The sequence below is a fragment of the Natator depressus genome, chromosome 3 (assembly GCF_965152275.1).
Source record: "Natator depressus isolate rNatDep1 chromosome 3, rNatDep2.hap1, whole genome shotgun sequence".
Classification (NCBI taxonomy): domain Eukaryota; kingdom Metazoa; phylum Chordata; order Testudines; family Cheloniidae; genus Natator; species Natator depressus.
Window position 1 is genome coordinate 207,066,694 of NC_134236.1, and position 15,361 is coordinate 207,082,054.

At 52.2% G+C, this 15,361-nt stretch overlaps 1 protein-coding gene across 1 annotated transcript; it reads right to left on the bottom strand.

Annotated features, from left to right (window-relative positions):
* Positions 1–174: 174 nt before the first annotated feature.
* On the bottom strand, positions 175–14,934 carry LOC141985553 (single-minded homolog 2-like). Its single transcript, XM_074949795.1, has 9 exons — positions 14,213–14,934; positions 9,422–9,531; positions 6,638–6,804; positions 5,554–5,693; positions 4,345–4,450; positions 3,132–3,378; positions 2,539–2,648; positions 1,834–1,975; positions 175–1,162 (listed from the first exon to the last, which is right to left on the bottom strand). Exons 1-9 carry the CDS (start codon positions 14,288–14,290, stop codon positions 175–177), a joined length of 2,088 nt encoding a protein of 695 aa, XP_074805896.1. The 5' UTR covers positions 14,291–14,934.
* Between the last annotated feature and the right edge of the window lie 427 nt (positions 14,935–15,361).

The window sequence follows — 15,361 nt, forward strand, 5'->3', positions numbered from 1 at the left end:
ACTACATCACAGTGACGTGGGAAAGACAGATAACACTGTCTTCTCTCCTCCACCTCTAGTGCTACTTCTGAGAGAAGGTGCAGAAGAAGCCGAGTCTGCAAAGCAACTGGAGAGCAGAAGAGGGTACGGAGACGGGTTTCCACCTCTGGCATTGAAACGCAGCCCAGGGCCTCCTTATTTTGCTGCAGTGCACCATGGAGTCTCATTGAGATCTCCATCCCATAGGGACACTGGTGCACAGGAGTCAAATGACGCAGAGGTGGTCAAAGGCTGTAGGAAGAGGCACTGATCTGGACAGGTGACTGTTGGAGACATGGGTATCTGGAATGGAGGGCCACCCTGCGAGTCAGAGTCTGAAGGCAAGATAGCGGGTGATGACCCCAGTGCAGTGGTGGGCGAGTTTGGACCCCCATTTTCCAGCAGATTGTTTAAGATACTGGTAATGATGTCTTCATCTAAACAGGGTTCTGCTAGGCAAGCCACTGTTCCAGAGTTGCCCCAGCCCTGTCCTGAACCCAGTTGGCTGTCAGCAATGGGTCGCTCAGACCACAGTGGGACATTAGGAGTCTCTGGTTGCACTTGCTTTGTGTATTGAGATAGGCTTTCAGCCAGGGAGTGGATCTGCTCAGCCAACACACTGATTGCCCATCTCTCTGTCTCAGAGGACTGAAACACTGCAGGAGACATGCCTGGGGACTGCCCTCCTACAGGGACCGGACAAGCATGAATAGAAGGGCTGCTGCCAGGAGAAAGGGGAACTTCTGGGGAACAGAGCACACAAGGACTGGAGAAGGGCTGGCTGTAGGGTGACTTGTAAACACTGAAGGGGCAGGACAGATTCCTCTGCCCATCAGGTAGGATAGAGCACCCAGTCTCTTGGGAGGGTAACCCAGCCCCTACAGTGGGAGCAGGGAAGCAGGTGGTGAAGGAAGGTTGTATGGAAGCTGGCAGCATCTCCTCCTGATGGGCATTAGGGAACTGGCAGGGAGTATAGTTGGCTACCCCATGGTTAGGCATTACTGTCTCCTGTGGAAAGGGATTTAGCGTTCTTGGCAGTGTCTTGTGCTCTTTTTCTCTGGCATAGTGCCTTGGACTCAGGGCAGCTGCAGAGATGGCTCCATGCCATGGATTCTGGTCCTGGAGATACTGAGCTTCTTCCTCACTGTAGAAAACAAAAAATGTGTCAGGGACTGAAGTAAGCATTGAAAGAGACCTCCCTATTCACCCGCAGCCTGAAGGGGGTCAACAAGGTCTTAGGACCATGTGGGTCAGGAGTCCTAACAACTGCCCACCTCTTGGTGAAGTACCAATCCCTGAGGATGCAGTCTATCCCTGTAGGGTTCTGGAGGCCCAGCATCAGCCTTCCAGCAGCTTACCCAGAAAGGAGGAGCTTCCAGGGCAGTCTAATGGCCCCTGCCCTCAGAGACCCCTCCAGCTGGCAGCCACCACTATCAGGACCATGACACTAATACAACGTTACTGATACTGATTTTGGCCTGTAGCAGTCACCATGCTTAATCTAGTTGTTTCTGTCACACTCTCGTGCTCTTCCCTCCATCTATAACTCCACTCTGCCCTCCAGATCTCTGCCCTTCTCCATTATCCCACACTCGCCATGAATTTAATCTTTGAGGTATCTGGTGATCATCTTCTGTCTGACAGTAACATTAATCTGATTTCCACTGCACTCATCATGCTCAATCTACCAGCTCTATAGGCGGGGTTTGGTTCTGCTCTATGTTCTATTAAGTGCCCAGCACACTGAGCCTTAAACAAGTCAGGAGCAGGTGGTATCTCCTTAGGGAATAGCCCAGGAAGGACAAGGGGTTGTACCTGAGGCTGAAGTTGGTGCAGGTGATGATCTCTTTTCCCCTCTCATACTCCTTTGATGCTATGATTTGCATCCATGCCCAGCTCAGGTCTTTGCAGAGCAGGCGAACCACTAAGTGCTGATTGCACCTCCCAGTGTCACACACTGAAATCACAAACACAGAGTGATCAGGGCTCCCACGATGGCAGTACACAGTACCATGTCCTGTTCCCCTGGCAGGGTCACAGGCCCCAATGTCATCCCCAAGCGCGGGAATGTAGTGGACAGAGCCAAGCAGGGCTTCTGAGTACTTGAGAAGGAGCTTGGTTTGGTCCAAAGAAAGAGCCCTAACAGCATATGAGTCAAATTATGTTATACTCATGGCAGTGAAAAATACAAGGGTCCCAAGAGCCGAGGTACAGTGATGGCAGGCACAGTACAAATGCACTCATTATGTGAGAGCAGAGCAAGCTGCTGGCCCAGAACCCAATGGCTGCTCCTTCCTTAGCTCACTTCTGGTAAGAATCACAGAAGTGGATTTTGAAGAGGGATTTGATGGCAGAGAGCAGTGGCCTTGCTGACAGGCTCAAGGAGAGCGCTCCATGGGAGGGGCTTGGAAGATTAGGTCAATGTTAGTTGTAACATCAAACAGGGTGAACTCTGCTGCCTTTCAGAACCTGCAAAAGAATCTCTCTCATTCCCCCCATATGTAGAGGCTTGGCACTTACTCAGGCTCTCATGTTGGGCAGCTGCTGATGCAACATCTGCAGGATGTAAGAGGCTGTACCAAGACTGACCAATCAGCTCCTCCCTCTGATAGCCAAGATGATAAATGACACTGAGGAAGAACAGAAAGGAGCAGCATCTGAGACAACACATTTCTTGGAGATGCTTCTCATATGGGGAAGGGACAGGTAGAGGGTGTTGGCTAGGGGAAAGGACAGGCTCTCTGATGTGAGGATAAAGGGAAAGAGGTGGGGAAAACTTGCCCACTCCCAGTGTTTTGGGGTATACAGAGGGATAATCTGGTCCTTTCCTTGTTGCTGGTGGGGGCAGGAAGGAGCAAGTGGCAACAGACCCTCTCCCAGTGATACTGGGTTAGGGGAAGAGGCATGCAGGGATGTGGGGTGTCTATACTTGCAATGTTTGCATATCTGTTTGGTGGGCTGGCAGTGAGCATCCCAGTGAGTCAGACCTGGCTCCAGCACTCCGGAGCATGGATTGTGGCTGGCAACAGTGCTCTGGAGTGCAATTTTAATCTGAACTTTCTTGCTCTCCCAGGGATTCAGGCAAGACCATGTTAAGAGCAGCCATTCCTCACCTCTCTGTGACATCAGTGATCTTCATATCCAGTGTGTGCTGGCTCTGGAACGGGGCATCATAAGAAATGCCATCCCCATAGTCAGACAGTTGCATGATGGGAGTGCAAAAGCCAAGGAATGTTAAGATGGAGGAGGAGGTCATCCCATCCAGAGCGAGGAATCGGCCCCTCACAGCCACAGCCCGATTCCCTCCATATCTCACTCGGAAGGACCTGGATGTGCGCATTTCACTGACAAACACAATTTCTGCAGCAACAAAAAGTCATTGTGTAAATTGTCAGCATCTTCTCCTAGGAAGTGAGCAGCTGCTAGATCGATAGGACAAACTGCTTGATCCGGGTCTACCTCTGGTGAGGAAACTACCCAATATACCACACTGACTTTGCAGTGGGGGAGCTTGGAGGGGAAGCCCTACCCATCCCTGGAGAAGTTACTCCTGGCAGCAAGAAACTGAATCAGGAGTAATCGTACCACATATCTCAGTGATGTGCATTCTAGATGTACTACCTCAGTCAGTACTCATATGGGATGAACCCTGGGTAAGACATGCTTCCTGTCCTCTCCCCCCTTAGGCAGGATTGTAAACTAAGCATTCTGCCTCACCTCCATGTGAAAGCAGTTTAGAAATGGCACTGACCCCAGGGATCTTACAGGAGTCTCTTGGGCATTTCCCAGTGACTTATGGGAGATTGATCTCTCCTTCCATAATTCTCCAAGGCAACCATGAAGTACCCCAACAAGATCTTTGAAATCACCCACAAGGAACTGCTAGCGGGAGCTGTATTGTGGGATAAGTAGCGAGAAGGCAGTGCAGCTGAAATGGTTTAGAGCAGCCCTGATGTGGGTACATAGTGGATGTGCAAGGATTTTAAAAATGATTCAGCATGGACACAGTAAGACACGTGGATTCTGGTTCAAGAGTGGACCTACCCCAGTATTCTTGGCAGATAAAATGTACTCGGGCCACTGACAGGTACCTGCGACCTTCACTCCAGCATCTCCAGGCCTGGGTGGCAATGATTTGGATTGATTTATCTGTTTAAAGACTGTCCTTCGGAAGGGGGTTTTCGCATAGGTCACCAGAGCACAGGCTGGTGCATGGACTAATCCCCCACCACACAGCGTTATGTACACTCCTGTCTCAAGCCCCATGAATAACCCAGCTGTCCCCCATGCCATGTATATCCTGATTTGAGTCCTGCGTGCGCGTACCAGTGCCTGGCTGCTCCTGAGCAGAGTGGAGCTTCTCCTGCACAGCCTCGTGTGCTGAGCCATCTAGTAGGTCGAAGATTGAGTCTCCTTGGGCTAGCAGCTCCACCTGGTAGGAAAGGGCAAAAAGAGACTTTATTAGTACAAACACAGACTGGCTCACACTGGGCCTGGTGCCACTGGGGTACTTATTTATGTATCACATATCTAATACCATAGTCACAGCCAAGATTAGAACTCTAGAGCTCCTGTCTCCCAGTCCTGTCCTTGGGCCACTAGACCATGGGCACAGTGGTTTTGAATGCCCTGTAAGAAGTGGACAGAGGAGCAGAGATCTCAGCAGGAAGCTATTTCAAGACTTCATGTGAAAGAGGATCAGAGCATGGGCCAGACGTTCAGCAGCAGACAATGTCTCGTTAACAATGTCCCTAGAGCATATGCTACGAAGCAAGTTTCCATTAAAAAAATAAATAAAAACAGGTTCCTCCAACCAACACAGGTAGGAGACAACTACAACTGACCTTGAGAAACAGAACAGGGAGAAGGGATGGGTCTGACATTCCCTTTGTGAATGAGAGCAGTAAATGACTGCTGAGTTCATAAGCACAGCCTCTCACTCATTCATTCCTTACCTCACCCTCACTCTCCCACTATTAAAACCAGGGAACCCCCAGAGACTAACGCAAATAGATCAGCTGGATGTATAAAGAAAACCAGGCAGCAGCTAAGCTGAAGCAGAGGAGCAGTCACCACACCTATGCAGCAGATGGAGCTGCCACCTCAACGCATGCAGCTCATAAGCAAAAACAGCTGCTGCCAGAGTCCTTGACTTCAGCCATTAACAGCCGGCAAGGACGATGGGGATGGGGCAGGCAACAGAGCCCAGATGGAGAGATTCCAGGTGGAGCAGTGGGTGCCTAGCACCTGTAACCATGTTGTGGATTGTCTCTATCAGGGTAACCATGCTGTTAGCCAGTTAGCGTTGATCACCACTGGCCCAGGTTCTCATTATCCTAAACCAGCCCTGAACAAAAGCCAAGCCAGCTGGTGTGTCCTGGTATGTGGTGTGGCGCTGCACATGAACAGTAATAGCCTTGTGATGGGAGCAGCCACCCCCGCAGTCTGTAGCTCTGCAGAGGACTTGCTAACCTGCCACTGGGGAGTGGGAACAGAGTGGGCTGGTGCCTTATACCTGCAACAACGTGAGCTTACCACAGAGAAGCCCAGGAGATGGGCCACATTCTCAGAGATGTAGGCCAGTTTGCCATCTGCAGAGAGAGCAATGATGAACCCCGGCAATGAGGACAGCAGCTCCAGATCTGGCATTGTGGCAGGAGCACGTTCAGATGAGCCTGCAAAACCAAAAGAGCAGCATAGAGCTTCCACAGCAGCTCCTTCTGAGGGGGAGGGGCAAAAACATCAACTCGCCAAGAGAGAGGTGCCACCTGTTGGGTCGCCAAGGGAACTCCGTTCCTTTCACATGCTTTGCGGCTTCCAGGCCTTTTGCCAGACTAGTGTCGTTATTTCTATTATGGTAGTGCCCAGAGGCCCCAGTCAGCAGCAGGGCCTTGGCACACAGAGTTAGATGCAGTCTGTGCCCTGAAGACAGACAGAGTGGGTGTAACGGAAACAGGGAGGGACAGGTAACAAGTAACGGTGATGGAAGCACCTCTGATGGTGTGAATGTCCTGAGTGCCAGGGTTCCCCACTTTCCATAGGAGGCTGCTCCGGGTGGCCAGACCCATCAGGCTGCAGAAGCCTTTCCTGACATTGTATTCCATTGACCCTGGTTGCACCCCCCTTGAAGCCCACCCTCCTTGAGATGTCCAGCCTTTAAACACCTGTGGCTGTTACACCGTGGCTTTTGTTGCACTTGTCTGAAGAAAGCCACCCTCAAAATGAGGGAACCTTTCTGGCAATGAGGGGCTCAGAACTGAACATTCTATTCCTGGTGTAGTCATGCCAGAGCAAGAGGCATAGTCATCTTGCTTGCTCTGCAATGTGATGACTCTGCAAATGTAGCCCTTGGGGAGGAAGAGATGGGAACCAGAAAGCAGTTTGACAAGGGGTGTGCCGTGATTCGTGGGAGCAATCTCCATGTCCAGAGTGTGGTATGGGGAGCAGCTGTTATGCACAGTATGGCTCTGCCTACCTGAAGCAGGTATGAGACCTAATGAAGTGGGAGTCTCTGGGAGCTAGAGATCAGCTCTGCAACCAGCTGGGAGTGCAGAAACTCAACAGCAGGGACTACTTCTGTCTGGCTGTGAATAGGATAGCTGCAGGGCTGGATATTTACCTGGAGGAAAGAGCTGTGTCCCACGGATTTGGAGACAGACCAAAGCCATGGTGTGGAGGTACGATAGCCGCTCCTTCTCCTGTGCTGAGATAGGCAGCAGGGAGCGCAGGGTCTGTAGCTCAGCATTGATCTGATCCCGACGAGCCTTAGAGGCACCCTTTGTCGACCTGCAGAGAAGCAGAGTCCGTTAGAAATTGTGAGGAAGGTGGGAGTCCCTGCTCCAGGGGAGGTGCCCTGGGGAAGGGAAAAGGGTATAATTCATTTGTTTCCCAACGCAGATGTTACCCCAGCTGAAGAGGAAAATTGCAGCAGTTTCCACTCCATGACTTCCATTGAAAAGCTACCAGGTGATGGGAAAATCTGCATCAGGTTGGACTTGGACATTCCCATCGCCTGATATAACACACAATGCCCCATTCTGAGTATCTGATATGCACACAAGTCAGGGAATTCTAAGCCATGGTTCCCATGATAACCATAACCAGTTGCTCAGGACAAAGCATCAAGTTGTGCAAGGGATCACTGCTGTGGCACCCAAAGGTCCCCTCTGGATCCAGGCTTCTACCAACTCAGAATTGAGTCTCTAAGGTGTCACTAGTACTCCTTTTCTTTTTTCAGAATTTAGGATGCACTAACTCTGATTTTTGCATTTAATGCAAAGCAAATGACGAGAAGTATGGACTACAGGCAGATACCACGAACCTGCCCAGAGCACATCCGCTTTAGCCCCACCGCCTTCCCCCAAGGTGAGCACTGCAGCAAATGGCCACGAGGTGGCATCCCAGCCACATGCAGCCCTAGAACCACATGAAGGCTCCAGATGGGAACAGGAGCAGGGAGATTCGTGATACCAGGCTGTGGTATGGCTTGAATCACCAACCCGAGGAAAGGAGAGTTTAGAAGCAAGGGGTCTGAAGCAGTACAAGCAGGAAAGGCAGCAGCCACTCAGTGGGGCCTTCCTGCAAGTTCCCTGCTCTCTGGGGCCACAGTGCTGCCTGCAGTGCTGGCATAGTGCATGTCCCTAGGCATGGGTTCATCTCCCTGCTGAGCGGTGGGCTCCAGCCATATCACCACATCACTCATGGGCCAGCCTGTGGCAGGTGATGAAGTCATGTGGGGAAGGATAGCTCAGTGGTTTGAGCATTGGCCTGCTAAACCCAGGGATGTGAGTTTAATCCTTGAGGGGGCCATTTTGGGATCTGGGGCAAAAATTGGGGATTGGTCCTGCTTTGAGCAGGGGGTTGGACTAGATGACCTCCTGAGGTCCCTTCCAACCCTGATATTCTATGTTTCAGCTATGCCTTGCCGTGCATTTCATCTCGTGTCTGTAGCTCTGCCCCAGCAGATAAAGCAATCGCTTTACAAAAGCATTTGAACAGTCTGAGCCTGGAATGGTGTTATGAACCATTGACCCCTCCATTCACTGGGATGCCCCGTGATTACCTGGCCCCAAAATAAATTGAGGGGTGCTAAATACAGGCCAGTTCCCCTCCTGATTCAGATCCCCACACCAATCCCTGCCCTTGGAGAGAAGGGCTAAATCTAATCGATCCTGGGAAAAGTTTGCTCGTATTGCTATTCCCGACAAACTGTCCTAGCTTCTAGTGGCAAAGGGCTTTTGTCACATAGCTTAGTCTGGTTTACCGAGTAAAGTGAGCTATCCCAGGGCACGTCTTCACTGGAAGGGCTTTAACATGGCTTGTGTAGTCACAGCACAGCGCTGGGAGAGAGCTCTCCCAGCACTCTAAAAAAACCCACCTCCACAAGGGGCGTAGCTAGCAGCGCTGGTGCACTATCTACATGGGCACTTTACAGCGCTGAAACTTGCAGTGCTCAGGGGGGTGTTTTTTCACACCCCTGAGCGAGAAAGTTGCAGTACTGTGAAGTGCTAGTGTAGATAAGCCCCCAGTCAAAGGAGTTTTATGCCACTGTGTCTATACCAGGGCTTTGCCCAGCATAGAAATGTTGCCACAAAAATCCCACCCCTAACCACCACTGCTGCACCAGCAAAAGCCTCTAGTTTAGTTCTGTCCTAAGAGGAGTGTGGCTCAGAGCAAGCCAGCTTGAGGAGGAACTCCCAGGCCAAGCCTGCCTGGCTACGCTGGACACAGAGGAACAATACACTTGGCAGAACATTCTGGAGAAGCAAGTAGGAGATTGCGGGGGAGATGGGGACACAATTCTCTAGATACACGGAGGTTGGCTTTGGTTCTAGGAACACAAATAGAGCCATAGGCTGCCACAGGACCTTTGTGTCATGAATGGTTTGGTAGCTCTGCCCTCTCCATATGGGTACGAAAGAGGAGAGAAAGATCCATGTACAACCTGGGAAAAGAGCCCAAGCAGCGAGACCTTCCCTTGAGACTCCAAAGGGGCAGGACACTGGGGCCAGGCACAAGAACTAATGCCCTTTAACTTAGCCCACAGAGAGTCACTCTCTCTTCAGTCCATAACTCCTGCTTGCCTCCCCAGCCCCCTCACTGCTCTCCCCAAGCCCTTCTTCGCCTAACTGCTAACACCCTAGTTCTCTGTGCCTGAGCTCAGATACAGTCCAAGCCTCATTTCATAGCCCCGAGCTCTCTCCAGCCCTTCATTCACGTCCCCCTGGGTCACATGTAGGGCTAAGGGAGCAGGGCAGGAGGAAGCTGGCCAAGGGTGATGCCCCTTGAGTCTAGAGGATCAGAGAGTGCAGTAAAGAGTGCCAACATCCAGACCCACAGTGTGTAATGGGACAGCACGTCCATCCAGGCAAAGGAGAGAAGAGGGAGCAGGATGGTCTCTAACCTGAATGGCTTTGAAGCGCTGGGCTCCATCCCACTCCTCCCTCGGGGGTGGCTCATCTCCTTCTTCAGCGGCCTGCTGCAGTGGTCGCAGAAGATAGTCATTGTCCTGGCCTGCATGAAGACATGGTCACGTCAGAGGAGCAGGGCTGGGGACAGTCTGCTCCCTCTGGAGAGCAGCACTGGGGAGAGAAGCCAAGCCTGGGTTGCTGTTGGGGGGAAGGAGCAGCCCTTTTTGGTCTCTGTCCCTGAAGCCTGGCTCCAGATGGCATGGAAGGATCCAACAGCAGGAGACATTTCCCCATGCAGCAGGAAGCTGCCCCAGAGCTGGCTCTACTTTTGGTGTGTCAGTGACCCCCTAACTCCCCACTGGGTGTAGGGAGAGGCCTGGGCTCTGGCAGGACCCCATGGGATAAGGGGAGGCAGAACCCCTGCACACATAACTGGGGCTCAGAGCCCCACTAATGGGATGTCTGAATCTGGCAAAGTGCCTCTTACCTCCTTCCCCTCTGGCTCAGTCTGAACCCGCTGACCCCCTCCTACACTGGCCCTCCTTTTGTATTCCCCCTCCTGGGGCGAATGGGGGCCTGAGCCAGGCCAAACAGGATAAAATTACCTCTTGTGACGCAATTCTAAACAGCTCTAGGCTATTTTTAGAAAGCAGACTTCTAAAAATAACCCTCCACAGCCTGGCTGCAATCTGATAGGGGAAGCAATAAAAGGAAGCCTGGCTCTTTAAAACAAACCTGTCAGCTCAGCAGGAGAGGGAGGGGTGGGGCACTGGAAAGAGAGGTCAGTCAGTTGCCCCCCCACCCGCTGCTGTCCTGGTGTGTTGAAGGCATTGCAGGCAGTCTCCCCTGTCATCTGTCTCATCTGGACCCACCATACATAAGACCCAAGATGGGCCCAGCCAGTCAATTCAGCCCAATACATTGGCATCTGCAAAATGTGTGAAACACACTAAGCCTGGGGATCGCTGTGGGAGCAGACTCTGGCATGCCAGCTGCAGCCCCCTGCTTGGGGTTTAATCCAGCTGTCCCTTGCTGTTCCCAGTTTGGGGTAAGCTGGTCTGCAGTGTAAGGCTGTCCCCTTTCTCCCAGTGTCTCTCCCATTGGGGAACCAGCAGCAGCTGCATCATCTCCTGCTGGAGAACTGGCACCTGTGACTGGAGCCTTCCTGTTGGCCCGTACTCCCATTGTGGGTTGTCACTCACCATTTCCCCAGTGGAGAACAGATCTGCCACTGGTAGCAATGGCACCCCGCCCCCCAACAATCACCCAGAGAAATAGGTGCCAAAACAGCTCAGAAATGTTCCCAGCGCACTGGCTGCCTAATGACAGCTTTGCTCTGTGGCACTGCACAGGGCAAAGGAATCAGGCTCCTACACCCTGTCAACTGCAGCACAGGCCCCAGGGTACCCAGTGGCTAGTGCCAGCTGAAAGCAGGGGGCTAAAAGTGGCACATGAAGGCATCACTCCAAACCGGTTTGTGGCAGAGAATGAAGGTGATAAAATATACGACTTTTAGTTCCCACTGCCCCATGCCCACACCCAGCTCTGCCCTTGCAAGATGCTCACAAAGGGCACTGACCCATATTCCAGCACACTGGGAGGCTTAAGTCAATGATGGAGACACTACAGTACACCCCTGGCTGCAGAGATAATGGCACAGGAGCTTATGATACGGGGCTTATCGGAGCAGGTTGAAGACAGTAATTGCCAGAACCATTGACAGTCTCTGTGATCCCACCACTCTATGTAATTCACAGGCTGGAACTGCCTCACCCACCTCAAGTGTGGCACCCAGACGTTATTAATAGTACATGGCAGCACCACACCAGGGCTTAGGACATGGAGAGAAGGATGAGCCCAAATTCAGTTGTAACTACAGGGGGACATACTTGAGTTGAAATCTGGCCAGGACACCTAGATTAACTCCTCAACACTTACAAAGTCCCATGGGATCTTTACTAGCTAGGCATGCTCAGGGCTTCAGCTTTATATTGCATGGGATAGACAGCACCCTTGCAGCTTTCTGCAGCACTGGCTTCAGGAAAGTCTTAGTCACCATCCCCTGGATTTTCCCTAGGTCTCCCATGCACAGTCCTGCCCTGTGGGAGAGCTGGTCAGATCAGAGCCGGAAGAGGTCTGGGTGCATTTGGGAAACACTGCCATTTATTGGGCCTTAGCCATGTGCCCCTTCGAAAGCCGGCACTAACAGCTGGTTTTAGGCTAGTCTGGCTCTGGTATGTTTGAAGTGCCTGTTGCCATGGCACCCACCATGCCTTAGAAAGGCAGAGATCTACCTTGACTTGCCTCCTCTGGAGCAAGATGGGGAGGGTGAAATGAAGATGGGTGGGAGAGGGAGACAGGGTCTGCAAGAGGGGGAGACATATTGCCATGAACTACCCCATTGAAATCCCCATTCCTGTAATGCCAGCCAGGGGGAGAGGAAATGTATTTGCGGGGTTTTCTCTGCACTGGAGGCCAGCTCCTCTCCCCAGGCTTTGTCTGTCCTGCTGTTCTTGAGGCACCTAGCTCTGGGCCTCCTTCCCCCCATGTGTCCCAGAGAAGAGTGACCCTGGGTCCAGCTCCAGGGGCTCATCTCTCCAGCTGTGTGCATTGCAGTTGCTGTGCTGTTCTCCAGGCAGCCATCACATCTGGTCCACCCTGTGCCCTGGGTTCAAGCCAGACCCCAGCACTGGCTCCCCAACCCCGTGGAGCAGCGCAGCAGCATGTGCTGGAATCCAGTTGACTTTCCTCAGGGAGAAGCTGGGGAATGGGTGCAGGCAGGTCCCAGGAGGGCAGGAAAGATGGGAGGCAAAGGGCCAGCGCCTCAAGCCAAGAACTAGGGTTTTCAGGGTGAAATGATGAATTCTGGGACATCTTGGGGAAATGCCTAATTCCCCAAAGATGGAGTCTGAGCCACCGGGACCCTGAGTGAGATGCAAGTGCCAGTTCACACCTCTCAGAGCTGCTGTCTCAGGCTCTCTGCAGACTCAGGCAGGCAGTGCTGCAGTGGTTACACTCAGGTCACTTTCATGATGTTCTCTTCACATCATAGAGGCCAGAAACTTATATTTAAAATGGACACAGATTCTGGAGCCAAAACTGCAGCAACACCCCAGCCCTGTGGTATTCTAGCCCTGGCCATTAGGAACAGACCCTTTAGTGCCTGCCTCAAGCTACTTGGAGCAGGAGTTAAAGGGAGTGGCAGGGGCAGAGCGGGATTGCTCCTACCGTCTAGGTTCTAGAGCTTTGTGCAGCCAGGCAGTATAATGTTAAGGGTCTCCTGTGGCGGGTCCCTCCTTCCCTGCAGTTGATTTCACAGCTCAGTAGCAGCAAGTCTCTTACTGTGCAGTTTAAAGGATGCCCTCTCTTCTGTGCCATTGTTCCTAGTTACTCCTCCTTCCCCCAACACTCCCCTGACCAGTTTCTCCCTCTCCTTGGCATCTAGACCCTTTAGGTGACTTATCACATCCCCCGTCAGCATCTGCTAGAAAGCCAGCCCCATTTCCTCACTCCCAGACTAGATAGCCCCAGCCCTAGCAGTGGGAGAAACTCCAGGCTGCAGCCAGCCAGCTCCAACACAAGAGCATGTGCAGCTCGAGCTGATGGAGCCCCCACCAGCTGCCCACTCTGAGTCACACAGAGTGCACCTGTGGGGGAGGAGGAGGAGCAAACTGCCCCGAGGGCAAATGAGAGAGGAGAGGAAATGAAACGAACAGGGAAAGCGGAGGCAGTAAGATGTGCCAGGGCAGAATGAGCAGCAAACAGGATGGAAAGAACTGCACCTGCTTGCCAGTCTATTAGGAAGGACTCTGGCAAAGCAACTGAGACCCACTATGCTATTGGTGAGGACGCCAGGCTAGCTTCTCCCATGGTCCTTCCTTAGAACCAAACCCAAAGCGTTACCACCACACACTGTATTTCACTGGCTTGGCAAGATACTTTGAGATGCGAGGCTCCATCCTCCTCTTCTCTCCCCCATAGCAAATGCACCCGTCTACACTCTTCTTCTGAGAGACATCCCACCAGGCTTTGTATTCAGTTACTTCAGTACGGAATACTGCTCCCCTTCCACTGTGAGGCATCACCACTATCTGAATGAAAGCTCCTCTCCCTACCCCAAATCTGCCCACCACGTACTGTCAGCATTGAACCCAGATGGGTGGTAGCTGTGTCTCCATAAGTGGGAACTGCTGGATCATGTTTCTTCCTGCAGAGCACCCTGGCTCCAGCCCTGTCCTCCTTATACCAACAGCTGGGCTCCAGCATCCAGCTTTGCTCACACTTGGCCTGGCAGGATCTTTACAGATTTCAGGACCAGAAGTGGCAAAGAGTCCTGGGGCACCTTATAGACTAACAGACATATTGGAGCATGAGCTTTCGTGGGTGAACACCCACTTCATCGGATACACATGAAAGCTCATGCTCCAATACATCTATTAGTCTATAAGGTGCCGCAGGACTCTTAGTCTGGATCTGTAAAAGCGGCAAACACGGCTACCCCTCTGAAGCAGGACCAGAAGGGATCATCAGAGTCATCTAGTCTGATCGCCTCCATAACACAGGCCAGAAAACCTCACAGAGTGACACCTGCCTCAAGCCCACTAATGCATGGTTGAGTCTGGTGTGTCTTTTAACCAGATATCACATCTCCATTTAAAGACAGCAAGTGATGGAGAACGTAGAGGTGCCTTCCTCAGCTGCCCCAATGGGGTTAATGACCTTGACAATCACCTCCAGCTTTGGCTCCAAGCTGCTAAAGTCACAGCAGCAGTCCCTTTGCTCACCATATGCTCCCTCACAGATGAGGGCTGCTGGGAGTCCTTGCCCAGGACACAGCAAGCACAGTCCAGGCTTATGGACATATCCTCCCTGCAGAGCTGGAAATCTCATCCAGGACGCTCCTGCACTGCCCTCCAGGCTGCAGTCCGACTTCTCCCTCACCAGCCTCACTCTTCTCCACCTGCCCACTCTTTCGCCAGCCCAGCTAATGGGACTGCTTCCTTCTTTTGCTCACAGGTCCGAGAGGCACTCCTCTTTGTGACTGCTTTCTCCTTCATGTTGGGAAGTTGTTTCCTTAAGGGACTGGACGACCTCAGTGCAGTGACAGGAGAAGGTGGAAAGGAAAGAGCAGCTTCTCTTCCCCTGTAATGTTCACCACCACTTTCACACACACGCTACTAGCATCAGCAGGACCGCAGGGACTCCTCCGTGGTCCTCTCTGCCTGTAGTGACTAAGTCAGCTTGTGACCTCAGCCAGATCCCCTCAGCTGAATCTGGACAGCCCCCTCTCTCCAGTTCCCTTCTGTTTGCCTTTGCCAACCCCAACTCCTGGTCCAGTCCTGACCCTGAACTCTTTCTTCATACTCCTCCTGGGTCCACAGACTTCTCATCCTTAACACAACTCCCATGAGCCAGGGCCTCAGCCCCACCTTTGCTGCTCCCCTCTTGCCTTCACTATGACAACTCCCTTCTCTATGGCAGCCTAAGGATGCTACTATTGCTACCTTCTCATGTGTATGTAGAAGCACCCCTCCCCCTAGCAAATCCTTTCCCCACCCCACTCCTATCAGGGGACAGTGCAAAGTAATTTTTAAAGCCCTCATCTCCTTCCCCAACCCATCTAGCACAGACCTCTTCTCTGCCCCTCATCTTCTCACTGGGAGAGCTTTCTCTGCAGCTCCTGCCATGTGGATCAGCTCCTTTGTCCCTCCTCACTCTTCAAGTCTACCTGAAAACCTTACACTTGCTTGTAATCCTCTCTTCACTGATCAGCAGCCTCATTAAGGCAGATTCTTTACTGGCCACAAAGGCCTTTCAGTGTGCTGTGTCTTACCTCATATCATGCCAGCTCAAGAATTACTCCCCACCCCCACACCCCAGGGACTGCAATGGCCCCAGCAGTCCCTTCCCCAAAGAGTGGTTCTGCCCAGACA